General features: G+C 36.4%; 1 protein-coding gene across 1 annotated transcript in view; it reads right to left on the bottom strand.

The window, feature by feature from the left end:
- NDOR1 (NADPH dependent diflavin oxidoreductase 1) overlaps window positions 1–22,435 on the bottom strand; it is a gene marked incomplete in the record, with an annotated part of 478,408 nt that overhangs the window by 250,077 nt on the left and 205,896 nt on the right. The window contains 1 exon segment of the mRNA XM_044058525.1: window positions 21,619–21,839. Within this exon segment, the coding sequence (XP_043914460.1) occupies window positions 21,619–21,839 (221 nt within the window).

Raw genomic sequence — 22,435 nt, 5'->3', positions numbered from 1 at the left:
CTCCCCATGGAGCAGACTGGGAGTGTCGGCTCCCTAAGTCTGCAGCCAGGGCCAAAGACATCAGGTTAGTCGGCGCCGATAGGCCAGACATGGGTTTCAGCACAGACTGTTCCACAATAAACTGACCAGCTGCTTCCAGCTCCAAAGGTTCGAACTGAGTCGGAGGAGGAACAGTAAACCAGGGTAGGTAACTTGATCGGCTCCGAAGCTGCCACAGTCGAAGCTGCTAACATTTTTGGTAGCGCTGGATTCTGTAAATCTTCTCACCACACGATCCACATCTGAATCAGACAGTCTGGAAGCTCGAGAGGAGACCACGGAAGGAGCAGGTGAGCCCAGGATCGGAGACCTTAGGGTCGGAGATACCAGCTCCAAGACTGGGGACGAAGTCCTACCCACTGCCTAGACAGTCGGCTCCAATAACTGTGGAGTCGATTCAGACACCTTCTTCGAAACCTTCGGAGTCGAAAGGCCTTTCAGCTCCAAACCAGAGACAGAAGAAGGTTTTGGTTTCTTTTGAGGAGAGGAGTCCAAAACTGACTGAAAGGCAGACTTACTAAGGCCCCTTTCCACTAGCTTCCTTTTCCTTTCTGCCAGAACCCTAATACTAAACCCATGGCACACCGCACAAACTTCCTAAAGGTGGACTTCACCTAAACAAAAAACACAGATGGTGTGACCATCTGTGAGAGATCTTCTGGCTACACTTGGGGCATTTCTTAAAGCCCGACTTCACTTTCCCAGACATATTAATAATCCACAAGTCAGAACAACAAAATAATCACAATGCAAAGTATATTCAGAGCCAAACATGGCTTTAAGAACAATCTGAATACAAACCATCACTAACAAAAATAAAGCCCATCTTCAGCTATGAAATAAGAGATGAAGCCTGACCGGCTGAGAAAAGAGGCCAATTCTCTATTTTAGCAATCTGCTATGAAAAAGAAAACAAAGCCTAACTCTGCTATAAGCTAAAGCCTAAACTCGGCTATGAGGAGATAGGGTATAACAAAACAATGCCTCAAAAGGCACAAAAAACAACACACGGCCTAACACCAAGAATGGAAAAGGTTTACTAACTTAAAACTCACACCAAAACAGAAGGAAATACAAGCCTAACTTCAACTGAGACGACAAAACTCTTCGGAAGAAAAACCCAAAAGCGATTTTACTTCGCTGTCTTTAAAAAAAATGGCCTGAGCTGAAGGAACATGCTCGATCTGTTACAGCAGCAAACTAGATCTGAGGAAAGTGGAGGAGCATCACGGGATAGGGTTTCAGCCTTGAGTTGTTTGGAGTCCTTGAGCTTTGCAATTTGGCAGACTGAGCTGAGGGATTGGCTTCGAACCCATCTGTAAGAATGAAGGCAAGATAAAACAACTTCACATTGAAGGTTTTATATATAAGGAATTATGAAGTGGAATAATTAAATTCATATGAAAAAAGGAAGACAGAAGACAATTACAAAACTGAAGAGTGACCCTACTGAATAATAATAATTATAATCAGATCTTTATGAAAATAACACAAAAGAGGTTTGAAACTAAAATGGAAAATATTATGGAAGATGGTATATAGTATAAAGGGGAAGGGTTGTCCAGAATTATTGATGATAGAGAAATTGCGGAGGATACTATGAATAGACAAGAAGCAAAAAATCATGATAGGAGACCTTAAATAAGGCATTTCATAGAACTGGACATGAAATCATATGGGTGATAATGAAAGAATATAAGTGAGAAAGTTAGGCAATTATGTATGCCAGTGTATAGTAATATTAAAGTAAGAATAATTGTAAATGGCTGGTTACCCAAAAGGTTCATATGAAGAATGGTGTAAGATACGGATGTCCAATGAGTTGTATACTCTTTGCATTAGTTATGAATGTGATACTATGTGAAATAAATTACAAACTGGATGAGACAGAGTATACAACACCTTATGTTATAATAACTGGAAAAAATAAAACAAAATTTGGATAAAAGTAGTAGTAATTTGCATAAAATGGGTGACTAAAGATAAGGATGGATTTAAATAGAGAGAAAAGTAAAGGTTTAGTTGATGTAGTAAAGATAGAGGGTACAGACTTCACAACAAATGACATTTCTGTTTAGGTATAAAATTTGGAAATAAAAGATGCAAGTAGAATTCAATGCGGAAAAACACAGGAAATAAAACAAACCTGTCTTTTTGGAGACCAAACAAATCATCAGTTACAAAAAAAAATGCTTATTTGATAAATTCAGTACTGATGGGAAAAACAGCACACTTAGTAACTGTACTTATATTGTGTATTTGAAAAGGAATTAATGCATATTTGTTTGTTTTCATTTATATGGGGTTCTAGAGTAAACCCAGTAAAATAAGGAGTTTTGTATGCAAATAAAGAGGAAGGAACCTTAGGGTTAATTAATCCAGTAGTACATGCTGATTCATTAAAATTTGTACAAATGTTAAAGTGAATATATGGAAAAAAATGAGAGATTAGTAAAACAGTATAAATGAAGAAAGAAAATGTTACCAAGAAAAAAATGTTTTTGGGTTAAATAAAAATTGATGATACAGAAAAGAAAAAAACATGGTATAAGAATGTAAAGATAAAACATTACTATGTAAAACCATGGGAAAATCTAACGGACGAAAAAAGTAAAACTATAAAACTAAGAAGCAAAATGGTGCAATCAAAAAGTAGAATGTCAAGTTTTTGATAAATTGCCAGTAAAAGGAATCGTCATATATAAATAAAAGTGATGGAACATGTGTTTTTGAAATGTAAAACAGTAAAAATGTAACAGGGAAAACTATGTAAAGAAGACTGTTTTCAAAGATATACAAAGTGGATAACAAACATGGGTAGGATTTAACTATAAGAATCAGAGGAGGTTATAAAGGATTGGGAAGAGAGATTGGATAAGCAATTCACAAGGAAAACAATGGGAGGATATATGTATGTCTCTCAAATATGCAGCAAAATCTAGAAGATTTAGGATTTTTGCCTGGAAATGTTTACACACAATTTTATACCACAGACAGACTCCAGAGAAATTTTCCTCAGGCAGACAGCAAATGTTGTAGGTGTGAAGTAACTGAACATATTTTCTAGGAGGTTGGTGAGTTGGCAGACTTCAGGGATTCCCTGCAGGATGCACTGTTGGAGATTCTGGCCGATTAGATTGCTCTGATGAGGGAGAAGATTTTTTTGAGCTATGATACAGAATCGGAATTGCCTAGATATTTGTAAGGCCTTGCTGTGTCTAATAATAATGGCTGCTAAAAAAGCAATTACTAGAAAACGGAAATCAGAATCTAAACCAACTATACTAGAAGTAGTAACAGCGATAAAACAACTGGAATTGGGATCATTAGAAAAGGATAGAAGCAAAGTAAATAGGAAAACATGAGAATTGTGGGAACAATACACAAGGGAGGAATGAGGTTTTAAAATTTGGCAGGACTTAAATGATTTATGTAATGTCTGAGCGAGAAAGATTGGGTAGCTTATACGTGATGCATAACATTTGCAACTGGGGAGTGTATCAGTATGGTTTATGATGTAAAATGCTTGCAACTAGGATTGTGTTGGTATGGTTTACTTTCATTTATATCAATGTATGACTGCCTATGTAGTAAGTGATGGCTTAATAAAGATGTGTCTTGTTTAAAAAAAGGCAGGAATTGAACAATTTATATAATATTACTTGAGTTATATGACATAGAAATATATGTCAAGTATAATGTTTATGTTAACACAGTTTGATTACTTTTATACCAATGCAAATTTGCCTATGTCACAAGTGATTATTCAATAAAGGTGTTTGGAAAAAACATGGGTAGGATTAAATATGGCTATTATAAGAATACAAGTATATGTTTACATTGTTAAGAAGAAAACTACAGAACAAGCATTTTGGAAATATAAAAAGAGTAGAAAAGATATGGGGAAAACTAAAGAAGATTTTTTCAAAGATATACAAGAAGTGGATAAACATGGGCATGATTAAATATGAAATAAGAACAGAAATAAATAAGTTAAAAGAATAGATAAAAAGTTATTTTATGTTATATGGAATGAAAAAATAAATGAAATTATGTTTAATGGCAAATGAATTTTAGCAACAATATTAAGTAAAATCAGAAAATCAGATGGTGGTTATGGAAAAGGAGTGGGGGGGGGTCTAATGGAGATGAAAATTTATTATGACTAAAGGAAATTATGAATATGTGCATTTGTACATCTATATATTTATACATTTACAAATATTTGTAAGTATGTAAATATGTTATAACAGAGTTATTTTTGTATATAAATACAGAACCTCTACTCTTTTCGACAGGTGCCGTGGAATCTTTTGCATCCACCTGGGTAACACTAGCTCAAGCAGATAGTACTTCAGTTTATTATGTCATCCAAAAGATTCAGGAATGCAGCACGCCCCTTATACTGCATTGCAGTGTCAGCAATCCATCTACCTTGTGAGGGAATAGAACCCACAGCCTTCCAAATGAAAGGCAAGTGTATTACCCACTGCGCTACTGACACTTTTTAAAGAATATTTCTATGTAGAACATCTTATCTTTTATGATTCAATCAACAGCGTTTTCAGTCACCTGAATTTTCAGTCAATTTAAACTGATTTCTTTTACAATTAAATAAACATTCGAATACATTTCATAGGTAGGTACTAGGCTATTGGCTCTAGGGCCCATACAAGCCTAGCCAAAAATGTACCCTGGCTTTCGCCACCCAAGAAAATTATTTTCCTGTGCCCCTGTCAAGCAGAACCACAGAAGTGATCCCCGGGGTGAATTTCCTATTACCCATCCAATCATCAAGATTTTTCTTGAAGAGTGCCAATGAGGAGCTCTGCTTGACATAGATAGGTAGTCTGTTCCAGAGTATGGGAAGTCTCTGGGACAGGAATCTATCCCTCCAGCATGTTGTTTATTGTGGTGACAAGGTTTAGGTCCTTAGAGAGTGTAGCTCGGAGGGATTGGGATTTCTTTAAGTGGAGCATGTCCAACAGCTCTGGGTTTGACAAAGCTTTGTATGTTAGGCAGACATCGCCTCTGAGTAGGCGATATGCGACAGAGTAAAGCTGGAGTTTTGAGACTGTCTGCGTAAGGCATCTGTTTGAGGCCAGTAATCCTCTTTGTGAGGTATTTTTGCGGCCCTTCCAGTTGTTTTAGATGTCTTGTGAGGTACATACCAAAAGTGGTGTTGTACTCTAATGGGTCTAATGAGTGATGAGTAGAGGGGAACAATGACCTCTTTTTCTGGATGAGAAACCTTTTGGGATGAGGTGTGCCACAGCTCACTTATCATAGTCTTTCATTTAGGACCACTACATATGGTAGTTATGTGGGTCTTAAATGTCTGTCAGCTACTACAGAACAACCCAAACTTGCTGCCTTGGTTTAACCAAACAAGCTCAAGCTGTTATTTATTTCTTTACCAGAAGTTCAGTCGATGCAGAGTCTCAGGATTTGAGCCTACAGGCGCTATGGACCTATTTAATGTTATTTTCTTTAGATCTTTACAAAACGAATGCCACTATACAGTACCTGTGGATGCATGCACTGACTCCTACCAAGTCTAGAAAAAGTTCCATTTTAAATTTAGTTTTTTTTTTCTTACTTTGCACTAAAATTATTCCTGCAAGGTGGTACTAAAGCTAGTAGGTGCTTGTTTTATCGCCTGGTTATTTTCTCTCATAATCTCCATTTTTCCTTATATAACAGATTTCATTTTACATTTGTCCTGCAAAGTCAGTGGCATTACTACTGCATTTAATATACAAGATTGGGCTGTTTTACTGGTCTGTGTCTGAAACATTTATGAAAATTAAGGGGTCACCCCACCAGCTTCTTTCCTAACATGGCTCCTGAACGAATTTCATACAGCATCTTTCTTTTGGTTTCCTATACTGTTTGTGAAATTTATGGAGAGATCTGTTTTTGGGTGCTGGAATAAATCTATTTGTGATGACTCAACCCTTTTACGTTGGTGTCTTCATCAAAGGCCATGGCTCACAGCCTTGGTCTTACGTCATGTTTCACTACTGATAGACTGTCAAGATTCTTACAATGACATCCTATTTTAGATATGGGACCTTATTTTTGTATTCTGCCCCACAATGACATCCTATTTTAGATATGGGTCCTTATTTTTATATTCTGCCCCTTCTTTCTATCTAAGCTTTTGTTCAAGTATTTCAGACCAGCAGGAAGTGTCATATTTTACATAACCATAGGAAGGGAAGTCACAAGCAGCCTTTGTGGGTAATTCTGGAGCAGTTATTTAACATTTGTTTATCGGGAAATTCCGACTGACAGAGCCCATTTTCAGCGGAGGGCCAGGGAGAAAGGCTCCAGATGCATGTCTTTGGAATCTGGGAGAAAACCAGAGAACCCAGAGGTGATCCAGGAGAACGCAGGGAGGACATGCAGACTCTGCAGAGAAGGCACCCCAGCCGAGAATCAAACTGGAGAACCTCTTGCTATGAGATGGCGATGCTAACCACTGTACTATTCCACCACTCTACTGTTTGCTCCTGTGGGGTGACAGGACATGTTATCCTTTAATCATTTGTCCAGTGCAGGGCTCCAAAAGACCACTGCAGGAGGTTTCATGGCACCTGTTGTCCACTGACCACATACAGGGCACTGTACATAACTGTGAGGTTCATCAATAAGTCATTTGTGATTTCTGTTGTTATATGATATCAACTATTTGGATCTATATCATATTATCACAAAGTGAAAATGTCAAATGGCACAACAGCGGAAGTGCTGAAATGTCGAGGTTGGTTTTTGAAATTGCAGTACAGTGAAGATTGGGATATTTGCCCTTTCCTCACTGTAGTGCTATCTCAGAGTTGGAATATATATTTAGTGGGAGAGGGCTTCGCCCCCCACATTACCGAATTCGAGTTTCGGCATTTTCATTCTTGTGAGCGTTCGATGTTTTTTGTTTGCGATGTTATGATACAGATGCAACTATTTATGACTTCTTACATGGCTTCAGCTTTCCATTCATAACAGAAATATGGGTGGATGAAAATTTCTCTCCTTAATTTTGAAGCTGCAGTACCTCCCACGTCTTTATTCAGTGCCCCTAGAAGGGAGGACTGGGAGGGTACAGAACTAAGTATGAAGAGGTCCTGGCTGCCAGGGGGACTACAGAGTTATGTAATGGGAATAGGAACAAATTGTAGGTTTCCCATTCACCTGGCTGAGTGACAACATTTCTACACAGCTCACCAACTTTCCCATTTGCTCATGCTGTGCCACTAAAACTGGTTGGTTTTGGGATTCCTGTAACTGGGTCAAAGCAAAATCAATAGTTCTGAAAAACAAAATCCTGTGTTTTATAATAGATATGTTGAAATAATCCACAAGAACAAGTAACCAGACTCAAGTAAATCAGTGTCAGTTCTAAATACAAAGTCCACCAAAAGAATATAAAAATGGACACAAAGCATGAAAGGAGGGCTAAACCAAATGTTTTAATAGTAAACAACAAGGTAAGCACTTTCACGATAGGAATATTGCTTCATCAGACCACAGCGCAATACACAGTTCCACGTTAATATAAAACAAACTCAAGCCAATCAAATAACAGTATGATTATAGTATTGATTCAACAACATTAGTTAGGAAATTATTCACAATGTATATTCAGGAACAACTGTTGCTTCAGATTATAAATAATACCGGGGCAGAACATACTAGACATTGTTTGTTTTCCTAACGAAATTACTTCAACTCAAGTTTTACTACCATTGACATGCAATGATAATAGGGTTATAAAGGTTAATTTGTTGCTAGATAATTCTGCCAAACTGAAACCTAAAAGAATGCACAGAAGGTTAATTACATATTATATGGAAACAAAACAGTTACTGTGTAAAACTAAGTGGCTTGAGGTGTTCAGTGGAAAAACTGCAGATGGAATGTGGAAAGTTTTGACAGAAAAATTGAGTACAAAAAAAATCTAAAAAATGTTTAGCATCAGGATCTAGGCATACATCATCAGGCGGACAGATTTCCATAACAAGATAACTAATTAAGGTGAGAGACAAAAATATATAAGAAATGAAGAAAGGTAAACTACAACTTTGAAAACTGAAATAAAAAAGCTGGATAAACAGATTAAGCACAGTGTGAGACAAGATCAAAAAAAATTTGAAGAAAATTTATATAAAGATATTGAGCATAATAGGAAACCTTTTTATAGATACACAAGATGTGAAAGAAGTAAAGACACACAAACGGATAAACTGTGTGCAGATTCTAAAATTTATTTGCAGACAACAGATTCTAGACTTACTAAATCTTAAGGAAAACAGTTTGGCTCTACAAAAAGGGTAAGTTGTCCTAGGGACATCAAGGTAACCCCAGATACTGGAATAAAATTAGATTATATTGAAAAATATTAACAAATCCGGATCCCAAAAGCATAAACAGAGTCCTATGGCAGTAGGCAATATCAAAAGCCAAAAAAAGTCCACCAAATATCCAAAGCAAAATCAACGAGCACAAAAGGGCATCATTTTTAAATTTCTATGCAAGATCTCCTATAGGCTAATAGATATAATCACATGTGCATATGCACTAATATCAAACCTGATGGTGCTACATCTTAATATCCTCAAAATTATAAACATGGTTATGTGGGCTAGTATCTATTAGACTGCACTGATTGCAGCTCTTTGGTGTTGTAACCTTTGGTATTCCTGTTATCCAGTGACACTCCCTTGTAACATAAGTTTTTAAATTAGGTTTATTCTTATACCAACCTACTTATCTCTTGGTCTAAACTCAGAATCTCCCAGTGCTTACTCATCAGTTCTTTCATCACTAGTGTAAAAAAATCAGGAACAGTGGATTCCTGGCCATCTGACACAGAAGCATAGTCAGAAAAGTTTATGTACCTCACTTACTACCTTGTCAAAGGTATGTGCATCATACCCTCTCTCTAAAAACATAGTCCTTAACCTGACTACCTCCTCTTCATATCCAACAACACTGGGGTTCAGCCTTGAGGCTCTCATTAATTGACCCTTCATTACGTTACTAAACACGTGACGGGGGTGCATGCTATACCTATGCAAAAACGTGTTCCTAAAGCATAGTTTGCGGTGGATAGAGGTATTCAAGAGGCCAGATGGAAGTCTGACTATATTGACATCTAGAAAAGAAATGCTTTCCTTAGAAAAGGTGTAAGTAAATTTCAAAAACTCAGTGGATGCATTCATCTCATCAATAAGAGACCTCAAACCCTCAATGCGACCATGCCAAATCAAAAAGAGGTAGTCTACAAATCTCTTGTAAAAGCCAACACCCTCAGTGAAAAGTGTAGATTTAAACAAAAATGAGTCCTCCCACTGTGCCATAACTACATTGGCGTATCCACCGCAAACTATGCTTTAGGAACACGTTTTTGCATAGGTATAGCATGCACCCCCGTCACGTGTTTAGTAACGTAATGAAGGGTCAATTAATGAGAGCCTCAAGGCTGAACCCCAGTGTTGTTGGATATGAAGAGGAGGTAGTCAGGTTAAGGACTATGTTTTTAGAGAGAGGGTATGATGCACATACCTTTGACAAGGTAGTAAGTGAGGTACATAAACTTAGGCCTACCATAGCTAGACCTTATTTTTCTGACTATGCTTCTGTGTCAGATGGCCAGGAATCCACTGTTCCTGATTTTGTGAGAGCTCCTATTTTTTACACTAGTGATGCGTTCCTTTTAAAAGAACTGATGAGTAAGCACTGGGAGATTCTGAGTTTAGACCAAGAGATAAGTAGGTTGGTGGGGCCAGTTCCTTTGGTCGTTTATAAGAATAAACCTAATTTAAAAAACTTATGTTACAAGGGAGTGTCACTGGATAACAGGAATACCAAAGGTTACAACACCAAAGCCTGTGGCAGCTGCAATCAGTGCAGTCTAATAGATACTAGGGTGAGTTTTGTTAACCCACATAATAACCATGTTTATAATTTTGACACAGGTACTAACTGTGTGAGTAAAAATGTGCTGTATTTGGCTAGGTGTACAGCATGTACATCATTTTACATAGGGAAAACCAATAGGACCCTACGAGAAAGGATTAGGGAACATCAGTACCACATAAGGATAGGCACAGATGCTAATTCTTTGGCTAAGCATAATAAAGTTCATGGCCCCCAGCATAGATTTTTATTCAGTGTGATACAGGAGGGTTTTGCAGGTGTACGGCGGGGATGATTTGATTAATTATACACTTGAATGTGAATTGCGTTGGATATTAAGATGTAAAGCGGACCAATTACCAGGTCTGAATGAGAAAGTTAATTTGAGACCCATACTGAAAGAAGAAGACCAAAGAGATAGAACTGCCCTTTTTTCATACTCCGTCTACATGGCTACATGTTCTGTAGGAGTTTGCTGACTGGGTTGCCAGCACTTTAGCACCATCAGGTATATTTATGTAATACCAAATCGCATACATATGTATTATTTTTATTATAAATCATTATTATATGGTTTTTGATACATAATGTAGATTAATGCTGTCTTTATTAAGTTTTATTAAAGTTTTATTAATTTATTTTTAGCAATGTTATGAGCTGCTTTGATATTAGTGCATATGCACATGTGATTATATCTATTAGCCTATAGGAGATCTTGCATAGATATTTAAATATGATGTACGGATGACACTGTGAACGTCTGATGAAGCCTAATGGTGAAAGCGCTCACGTCTGTTAAATAAAACGTTTTCAGAGTTCGTTGATTTTGCTTTGGATATTTGGTGGACTTTTTTTGGCTTTTGATATTGCCTACTGCCATAGGACTCTGTTTATGCTTTTGGGATCCGGATTTGTTAATATTTATTCGCCTATTACAGAGTCCGAGCTCCGTTGGCTGTGTGTATTAGTTTGGTTTGTTTTTGCTATATTGAAAAATAACCGTGCAAACTGTATCCAAACAAAACACAGGGAGGAGACAGAATTAGTAACAATGACCTCAGAACACTTCAGCAAGAATTTACAGTACCATTATATCTATTATTCACTAGGTTGTAAAATATGGGGAGATTCCTCAAGATTGGAGACATGCACTTATTAAACCTGTTTTTAAGGGAAAGGGAGTAGGACAAACCCAGAGTCATACAGACCCTTAAGTCTACTTTCATGTGGTGGAAAAATAATGGAGAAGGTAATACTGGATAAGTTATTGTCAGAACTGGATAGGTTGGGACTTGAAACCATACATCAGCATGCACATGTTAAAACAGATTTATTACCACCTGTAACATGATGTTTTATAATATAATAAAAGCTATGAAAGAAAAATTGTGCTGTGATGTAATTTATATAGATTTAACTTCAGCATTTGCCAGGGTCTTACACAAAACACTGATCAATAAATTAGTACAACTAGATATTATGTACTCTTGATAAGATGGAGAGCTGCATGGCTTACAAACAGGACATGGCAAGTATACAGCAGCTGGACAGGTGAAATCCTTGGTTACAGTCAGTGTGCCCCACAGGGCTCTGCCCTAGGCCCTTACCTGTTTAGGTCGTATCTTTCAGACCTAACTTTTTCATCTGAGGTATTCTATAGTCTATATGCAGATAACATGAAATTGGGTAAACTGATTACACGTGTTACAGATCAGGTATGTCTGCAAAATAACTTGACCAAATTGATCATTTGGGCACAGGAGAACAATATGCTGATAAATACAACAAAAACTAAGCATATGATATTTGGGAGAAATTGAAAGGCAAATATCTAATATAGCACACAGTGATTGAAACTGTAGACCCATTTAAGGATCAGGGTATATTGGTAGATTCAGCTATGTGTTTTTCTAATCATATCAATTGGTTAATGACCGTTATAAAACTACAGGTTGTATAAAAAGATTTATAAAGTCTAGGAAATCAAAAATAATGAAGTCATTGTTGGTTAGCTACATTAGACCCAAACTTGAGTATGGAATAATATGGAAACCGTATAAGAAAACAAGCATGAGTAAACTGGAAAGAGTACAGTGGAAATACACCAAGGGCATCCATGGATGTGAAAACTTAAGTCATTATGAAAGACTAAAATATTTGAACCTGTAGAGAGTCTCTTACGGATATCTAAGAGGGGATTTATTCAGGTATATAGGGCATTTAGAGAAAACTCTGGAAATGTTTGGAGTTCTCAAAAAGTACTAGAGAATCATCAGATAACCTATGTAGAAGATTCTATAGGAATGAGTAGTGTATTAACTGGTTCTCCAACAGAGTAGCTGATGTATGGAACAGACTACCAAATTACATTAAAGTACTACTTCAGATATTTTTAAGAACAGCCTGGACACATTATGGGAACAAGTGTTTTGGTATACTGGCAAGCTAGAAAGACATTAATGCCCATGCTTGAAATATCTGTATGTATTAAACCAAACCACCCACTAAAGCCAATTAAAATACAGTTACGAAACATACATTAAAATGTCAATAACAAAACAATGACTATATAGAACAAAAACAAGAAAGAATAAAATTTACACATGCATCTCAAAACATGTATAAAAGAGTTAAAAGCTACTACTTTCTCAACCTTCGAGATCTTAACACAGGTTTTAAAGAAACATGCCCAGTAAGCCCAAAGTCCCTATCAAACTTCATCAAAAGAATCCACTCTAGCTCAGACCTTTTGGTTCTATTTCTTAAATTAGGGCTGATTGTGATACCAGGGACTTAATCTATTTAGCATATTGTATTGCCTGTTTATCCTTTTATATTGGTAAGACCAACCGTAGCCTTAATGTATGAGAGAAGACATTTATTGTATTAGAACTCAATGTGTGTAATGCTCTTGGTAAGCATGCAGTTGAGAAAGGGGTTTCCCACGAGTTTAGATTTCCTGGTTACTGATAGGGTTTATATGGGTCCCAGTTTGGGTGATTTACGAAATGGAACCAAAAGGTCTGAGCTAGAGGGGATTCTTTAGTGGGTGACTTTGGTTTGATGTGATTTGATTGGCTTGGGTTTGCTTTATATTAATGTGGAACTCTGTATTGCACTATGGTCTGATGAAGCGATATTCCTATTGTGAAATCGTTTACCTTGTTTACTAATAGAACATTTGTCTTAGCCCTCCTTTCGTGCTTTCAGTGCCTGTTTTTATATCTTGAAATTATATCAGAAGATGAGACCCTCAGGTCTGAAGGTGCCAATACAATACTGGAAAGAGCAAAGGACAAGTACTAGAGTCTAATGAGGATGGGTTACAGCCAGAAGGATGTTCATCCGCTGAGGTGATGACAGATAAAGTCAGATGCTGCAAAGAACTATACACTACTGAAGTGTGGAGTAAAAGAACTATGAACTAACAAACGTGAAATTGTCAAGGATGAGGAAGAAGAAAACATTGACATTTTGGGAATTAGAGAACTAAAATGGACTGGAATGGGTCATTTTACATCAGATAATCATCAGATCTTCTACTCTAGTCAAGAATCTTGCAGAATAAATGGAGTAGCCTCATACTTAATACAAAGTCTCAAAATCGGTACTTTAAACTCTATCTCATTTTAGGTTACAATAATCTGACAAGATAAGCATTTCAAAATTACAGTGATACAAGTTTATGCTTCAACTTCAGATAAAGAGAAGGAAGATAACAGGTTATGAGGATCGGCAGCAGCTTTAATAAATATCACCAAAAATGTGCTTTATTCATAAGTGATCAGAATGCCAAAGTTGGTAGTCAAAGTACATCTGGAATAATTGGCAGGAGTAGCCTTGGAGTATTAAATGAAGTGGAACTTAGACTAGCAGAATTCTGGCTTGATAATTCATCAGTCAAAGCTAACCCTCTTTTTCAACAGCCTAAGACAGCTTTACACATGGCTATCACCAGATGGTTCAATACTGAAATCAGACTGACTACATATTTGCAGTCACAGGTAGTGTTCGATAAAGTCAGCAAAACAAGACCTAGAGCTAACTGTGGCTCAAACCATCATCTTTCTATTGCAAAGTTTAGAATTAAAACAAGAAAAGCATCTAGACCAATGAGAAACGAGATCAACAATATTCCAGGTGAATATGCAGTGCAGGTTAAGAATAAGTTTAAGAGATACACTTGGGAAACTGAGCAACTGAAAACTGTGGACAGAAGTTTAGGATGTTGTCCAGAAAGTGGCATTAAAAACATTCTAAATAGAAAAGATTATGAAGGTAAAATGGCCAGCTGTGCAGGAGGCGTTATTAGAAGCAAGGAAATGAAGAGAGCAAAAGGTAATGACTGGGGATAGGAAAAATGTCAAACTGAATGTAGAGTTGCAAAATACAGCAAGGAGAAATAAAGAGGCACATTTAAATGAGCACTGCAAAGACAAAAAAATCACAACATAATGGGAATGATTAGAGATCTGCTAAAGATGAGTTATATTAACGGAAAATGCAAAAATAGACATGACAAAAGACGGGAGGGACCTAACACAAGCAGAAAGCATTAAGAACGGACAGGAACATAAAAAATAACTATATAAAAAGGACTAACACCAAACTTATACATATTATTTTCTTTAAATTTGTTAATCATAGTGGAACATTAGTCTCTTAGTATGTTTACAGGTTCATCCTGGAAGCTTCAAATAGAAAACACAAAGTACAGAATACAAAACTGGTATTACGGAATACATTGCTACAAGAAGTAACACAGAATAAGTAGCCATATAAAAACATTCAGTCTGAATCAATAAATATTATGACATATGATCAGTAAACACCAAAAAGGAAAGTGCCGTGCAAAACCAAAAACCACATCTTCAGCAGTAATGTCACCAAATAAGCACAAGCAGGCAAAATCTTCTGGGAACAGTTTTAATGCAGCAATAAAGGCTCCCCAAAATACATTAACGATAGCAGCATCCACAATACGTTTTCGTCTTTTACTTCATCAGATAATATGATAAGACATCAATCCCCTTATATACCCTCACCTAATTCAAATCAACCAATAAAAACCATTACATGTATTAAAATTCTATACTCTAAAATTTAAACTAATTTAATATACCATTTCATTATTTAATTTATACATCATAATTATCTCTAACAATCTATACTATTAGTAAAATATAATGAATTCATAAAACTTAATCATACTATTATGTGCGTGTCTTTCGGCTTTTCCCGGTTAGGGGTCGCCACAGCGGAACTCCGGCCCGCTAATGACTGGCAGTTGATTTTTACATACCGGCTTGCCAGGCCTGACACACAACCTTCAATAAAACATACTTTCTTTAATATAGCTCCTCTAGTGGTAACATTAATAAGTAGTTTAAAAAACAAATGAACTAATGAATTAAAATACTGTTAATGCTTTTTAGTATAAATAAAAGCATATTAATAGTGCTTATTATTATTATTACAGCCTAGTTGCCCTTAATTTAAGAACTGGGGCTAAGGAAACTGCATCATTTAACCTAGGGAATCTACTGGCCTCTAAAGTAAATTTGCCAGTATAATTTCCTGTACTCTATTTTAGTTTCCCACATACCACCCCTCACATCTTTAGGAATTTCTTCAAGTAAAAAAACGTGTAGTTCATCGTATCACATTTTGTACTGTGTTTGTAAAAGGCGTTAATATTCTGTGCATGTATAGCATTTAAATGTTCGTATATTCTCCTTTTTAATTTTCTCTCTCTTTTACCTATGTAAAACACTTGACATGTACACAAAGCTAAATATATTACGCCCATACTTTCACAATTACTGTATTGTTTCGCTGTGATAATCTTGTTCCTAGAGACTCTGTTTTTTACACACACACACACATATATATATATATATATATATATATATATAGGGACACTAGTACATCCTCCCACACATTTAAAGGTCCCCAATCTACATTAATTTGTAGTTTTCATTATATTTTACTAATAGTATAGACAATTGAGATATTTATGATGTATAAATTAAATAACGAAATGGTATATTAAATTGGATTAAATTTTAGAGTATAGAATTTTAATACATGTAATGGTTTTTATTGGTAGATTTGAATTAGGTGAGGGTATATAAGGGGATTGATGTCTTATATCATCTGATGAAGTAAGAGACAAAAACGTATTGTGGATGTTGCTATCATTAATGTATTTTGGACAGCCTTTACTTGCTGCATTAAAACTGTTCCGGGAAGATTTTGCCTGCTTTTGCTTATTTGGTGACATTCGTAGTGCTGAAGATTTGGTTTTTGGTTTTGCACGGCACATTTTCTTCTTTTTTGGTGTTTACTGGTCTTTTGAAGATGGATGGAGCCGTTTGTACAGTAGGGACTTCCGGATCGATGAATTTTGTAGGCGGCGAGGTCTCCAAGGTCATCGGCCAGCTGACCCAGCTGGTGGGAGTGTTAACTCCACTATGTCACATGTTGGTGATGTAATCTCATGCTACTCCGGTGAACCAGGAAGCCTACAAGCCTCACTCAACTAGGAGAGCAGTCTCAGAAGAGGGGACTGGGTTTTTTTCTTTAATTCGAAGAAATTTAAGAGAAAAAAGCTACTAGAATGGATGTAGCTGTTTACCAAGGGTTTTTATGGACTCAAACGATAATGGGCGAAATGAGCAGACTTTGTCTGACGGTGTTGAACAGACTCCTGTATCTCCGCAAAGAGGTGACTAACACTAAATTTAGACAGTCAAATGTCTTTAAATCCTTGGCAAGGACGCAAGTTGAATTTTAATACTACAGAAATAGATAATAGAACATATGGTAGTTCATACAATGAGAATATTGATATATTAAATGATTGGTTATACAAATACAGAAGTTTAGACTTAGACAATGTATACTTGAAGGAATGTACTGGTATGGGTATAGTTCCCAAAGGTTTAAGAGTTTGGAAATTTCCAACTAATGTAGAACAAGATGCTGAATTTCATTACAAGTTATTAGATATGTTTAATAAGTGGGGTATGGATTTAATGAAGGCTATCATAAATATAATGAAAGAAATATGGTGTTACTTACGGAAAACATTAATAAAGTGAATGAACACATTATATATGATTTAATGTTTACAACAGATGAACATAAGAAATTATTTTTTAGTTAGGAAACATATAGACAATAAATGTCAACAGATCATGTTAAGAAAGAAAAAGAAAGTTGACAGGGATAGACAGGAATACCTATACAAGACACGTTACCCCCAAACTAGAAAAATTATCGGATTAATAAGGAGAACATGGAACCCCAAGTAAGCCATAGGGACGAACAGAACTGTTACAATAATGAGGTCCAAAGAGATGACAGGAATATTCAGAGTAATTTACCTTCTCTGCAAGACCATTTAGAGTGCGCCCAACCCCCCCCCCCCCCCGGTTCCGAATCCTTTTGGATCTCCAATCACCAGTGAATTATCAGTGGAATCAAAAGAGGGGGAAGGGCGGAGACAGATTCAAAATGAAACATTGTTGGAAAAAGACAACTTTATACAAGAAGGCTTTAAGTACACCTATCAGGGGTTTAACATTTAATTTTAGTGAAACTGAAATAAATAAAAAACATTTTTTGTTATTATCTAAAGGCTTAAATTTTGTACCATCCAAAAATGTGACATTAGTAGGTCCTTAACTGATTTAAAAATGTGTTTGAAGAAAATTAATTTTCAGTTAGTATTTGAAGGCAAAGGCACAGGAATGAACAAATGTACAAGTTTACAAAGGGCAAGTGTCTAACCCGCCATTACATCCCCAGTTAAAAAATTTGGAAATTAATAATGAGCATGAGCTAAGGAACAACTGGAACACGTACAGGTTCCCTCCAAATTTAACACATAGTGAGAAAGATACCTTACATGAGTTAAAACAAACAAGTGAGAATTATGAGGCCAGACAAGGGAGGGGGGATAGTTACCATGAATAACATTATGTATGAGGCTAAGATGTTAGAAAATTTGCAAGATGATATGAAATACAGAGGTATCCAATAATCATATCAATATAGCCTACAAGAAGATATACATGACATTAAACGATTTATTGCTAGAGGGTTTTATTGATAAAAAATTATTTGAATTTTTTATACAATCCTCAGCCAAGGGTCCCGTCAATTTTCGGGATACCGAAAATTCATAAGAATATTCATGGCCCACCCCTCCGACCTACTGTAGCAGCTGAAGGCTCAGCCACTACTTTTATAGCTATATACTTGGATACAAAATTAAAAGAACTGGCCATGGAAAATATTTTAAAAGATTCTTGAGACTTTGAGAAACATTACTCAAGAAATATACAATGAAGATGTAATGTTTGTTACTACGGACAAAGTAGATTTACTTGGATCTATTCTTCATAACATAGGAATAGAATGGATGGAGGAATATCTGAGAGAAGAAGCGTGCTTGAGTAATGATGAACCACACATTTGTTCTATACTTACGGAACTAGTACTAGAGAACAATTTCATTTATTTTCAAGGAGAATTCTATCAACAGGTCAGTGGTGTAGCTATGGGCGCTAGGTGTGCCCCTATGATGTATGCTAATCTGGTGCTCCTAATGTGGGAAAAGAAATACATTTTAAACAGTAAATATCGAGACTGTTGGATGTTTTACAAATGCTTTTTGGATAATATAGTTATTTTTCGGAAAGGATCATTTCAGTTATTTTTGGAGTTTTACCAATACATAACTGAGTCCATTGAATTTCTGAGATTTACATACAACATAGGACACAAGAAGATAGACTATTTAGACTCACCATATATAAGAAAGAGGATAAATACAATTTGAAAGCGTTTAGAAAGAAAACTTATTCTAATTCCATTTTACACTGTCAGTGCTCACCCCTATCAGAAGAAAGGTATAACCAAGGGCCAGTTTGTAAGAATAAGCAGAATGACCTCAAACGAGGAAGAATTTATGAAGGAATGTAATAACTTAAGTAATATGTTCACTGAGCGAGGTTACCCAGGCCCTTTGATTACTCAAATTAAGAATGAAGTTATACACGAAAGAATGAATAGATTTGCAAATATTCTAGGTGTTAAAGAATCAAATATGGGGGTTACATTTAATGGCAAAAAAGAAAAGATGGCGAAGACATATTTAGTTCAGCATTTATTACGGATTATAGTGGTGACTCTAAAATCATATGTCAAGTCATTGAACAGGAATGGACTAAGTTCAGTAAAGTGACAGATTTAAAGTTGAAATTTGATATACCCTTTAAGTGTGTTTTTACAGGAGAGGGTTTAATGTAAAAGCCATTTTGGAAAGTCAACATCAAAATAAAACAACGACAAATAAATGTAGATTGGGGACCTTGAAATGTGGCAGATGTACCCACTGTCCCTATATATATATATATATATATATATATATATATATATATATATATATATATATATAAACAAAGTCTACTAGTTTAGCCTCTAGGAACAAGATTATCAAAGCAAAACAATACAGTAATTGTGAAAGTATATTTAGCTTTGTGTACGTGTCAAGTGTTTTATATAGGTAAAATGGAGAAAATTAAAAGGAGAATATACGAACATTTAAATGCTATACGTGCACAGAATATTAATAACACCTTATACAAACAGTACACAAAGTGATACGGTGAACTACAAGTTTTTTCATTCCCTCCAAATGGAGATCTGAAGTTTGCAATGTAACTTCCAACTGGCTGTGATCAAGTTTTTTGATATCATCAAATTATGTCCTCACATTTCAACCAAATGTTCATATTTCTGGAACTACAGTGTTAACTAAAGTGTAAATGGCAAACATTTCAGTACAAACTACAGTTATAATGGCAGTAGTCTGTGTTACAGGTCTTAAACTGGATTTCATCAGTTACAGTAAACAATGCAACAATTAAGTTAGCAATATTTTGTGAACTTAAAATATAAAAAAACTCACTCACACCCCCGCCCACACTACACACACACCCCCCGCCCACACTACACACACACACCCCCGCCCACACTACACACACACACACCCCACACTACACACACACACACACACACACTGTACACACACACTGCACGCACACACACTGTCACTCACTAACACACACACACACACACACACCCCCACCCACACTACACACACACCCCCTCAAACTACACACACAAACTGTCAAACAGCATTTTGTTGATACAACCGAGAGCTTTTCTAAGAAGCGTAGCAGGTCTGTGTTACTTGGTTGGCAAGATATTTAGAAAACCATGAAATCTGTGACATACAAATGAATATTATACAAGCAATTAATATCTTTACCTGCACTAGACAGATGTCAAACATCAATATAGTCGTGCTTGCCATTATGAAAGCTTTAAGATGAAATCTTTTGTATATAGCATGGTTTTGGAATTATAATGCAAGTGTCACTCAGTTGTCATGAATTAAGAGGCAGCCTTCAACATTGTAACCACTAAAAGCAACACCTCATAAATGAATATAATGACAGCATGTGTCAATCTCCTGATTCCACTATCTATCAACATACTTTAGCACATTATCTGCTTTCCTGAATCCATTTTATAGCATGTGTGCGCGCACATAAATATATATATATATATATATATATATATATATATATATATATATATATATATATATACATATATATATATATATATATATATATATATATATATATATATATATACACACACATACACACACACACACACACATATATACATACATATACACACACAAAGTGGATCCTTTTCTCATATTTCATATTTCTGCCCTAATAATTATTCAAGCTGTAGCACACCAGATTCTTCCCTTCCAAGGATCACCATGTTATGGTTCTCTTCCTCTGCATAGAAATGTACGTACCAACCTGCATCCCTTTTCACATTCCCCATTATCTGTTACTACAAATCAGTGGTTGGCTCCCTTTTTCCCCATACAACTTTGTAGTTCAACTGTTAGTTCTCAAACTCTGCACATTCCCACACATACATCTGCAAAGAGGCAATTGCCTCAAGCATTTTCACATCCATTTATCTTTTTTTTTCCTTGATTCACAAAGACCTCATTGTTACAACCCTGGCCCTCAGTACCCAACATCCAAACAGGATCTACCAGCTACTGTCCCAACCCCCCCCCCCCAACTTAATCCATTTTTGCTAAGGCTGGTTGTGGATGCTAAAGGTGTCCTGTGGGTTTGGCTGGTCTGTGCTTGGGTTTGGGGGGGTGGAGAATTTTTGTTTTTAGTGACCCACCTCACTTCCCTTTCACCACCCACCACGCTTGTTACTTTCATCTGACTGCAGCTCCCCTCTTTGAACCATACCCCCTTTGGAAGCATTCTCTCAGCTGGTCATAGTCATGCACTACCCTCTATGCTACTGAAGCTGCTCAGCAGATTTTATCGTTTTATTTCAGCTAGCAATGACTTATAACTGCTAAATATTTTTCACTATGCAAACTTTTGATAATTACCACCAGTCTTATGTGCATCAGTGAAGTACTCTTTATATCTCTGATTGTCAAATGAGATTCTGTACATGTCAGAAAATTATTACAATAGCCCTAGGTTAATATCACTAGCCCAGCCCATAAGATGAGCAGTAGAGTCTTACTTCTATTGTAGTCCGCCGTGGTCGATTGCAGTAGCTATACAACTCTTCTTGGCCTTCAGCAGAGCTAAATTCTCGAAGCTTCTCCTGTTCTCTCTCATCAGGAGAGAAATTTGAAAGCAGTTCAAAAAAGGAACGTCGAGGAACAATTGTGATATCTAGGTAGCATTTCAAAAGGTACTGAACAGAGCATGGCTGTGGCAGCTGGGTGGGAAGAGACACCACTTAAGGGGGAAAACAAAAAAGCAAGTATTAATACATGTGCAGTGTGATAATCTCAAACCTAAGAGAATACTTCTACCTCAGTAAAGTATATGTGCAGTGGTACTGAAGAGCTATCCAGACACCATAAGACTGCAAACTGGTTCCAGAACAACCACAAAGGAGCAGTAGTATACAACAGCACAGACTGCATGAAATAGTCTGCACCACAACACAAGACAGTGAAAAAAATGAACAAAATGACAGAGGGTCAATTTACCAATGCAGTACATGCTACAAAGGCACTTGCGTCATAGTCCATAAAACTGTTTATCCCTGGGCCCTAAGGAAGACTCGCTAATTGGGAAGTTTTTCAAAACTAAGCATGTATTACACAGCATGCAACAGTACCAACATAGCAAAAAGACTGCTTATCAGCATGTGAGAGTACCAACCTAGCAACAGAGCTAACATAACAGGGCTCCCTATCAGCATGTGGCAGTACCAACACAGCAACAGGGCTCCCAACCTAACACCACTCCCTATCAGCATGTGGCAGTACCAACCTAGTAACAGGGCTCCCAACCTAACAAGGCTCCCTATCAGCATGTGGCAGTAC

Source organism: Protopterus annectens, chromosome 16.part0, assembly GCF_019279795.1.
Source record: "Protopterus annectens isolate FY-2018-M chromosome 16.part0, PAN1.0, whole genome shotgun sequence".
In the NCBI taxonomy this organism is placed as follows: Eukaryota; Metazoa; Chordata; order Ceratodontiformes; family Protopteridae; genus Protopterus; species Protopterus annectens.
The sequence above is the reverse complement of the archived record's forward strand: the minus strand, read 5'-3'. Positions and strand labels throughout refer to the sequence as shown.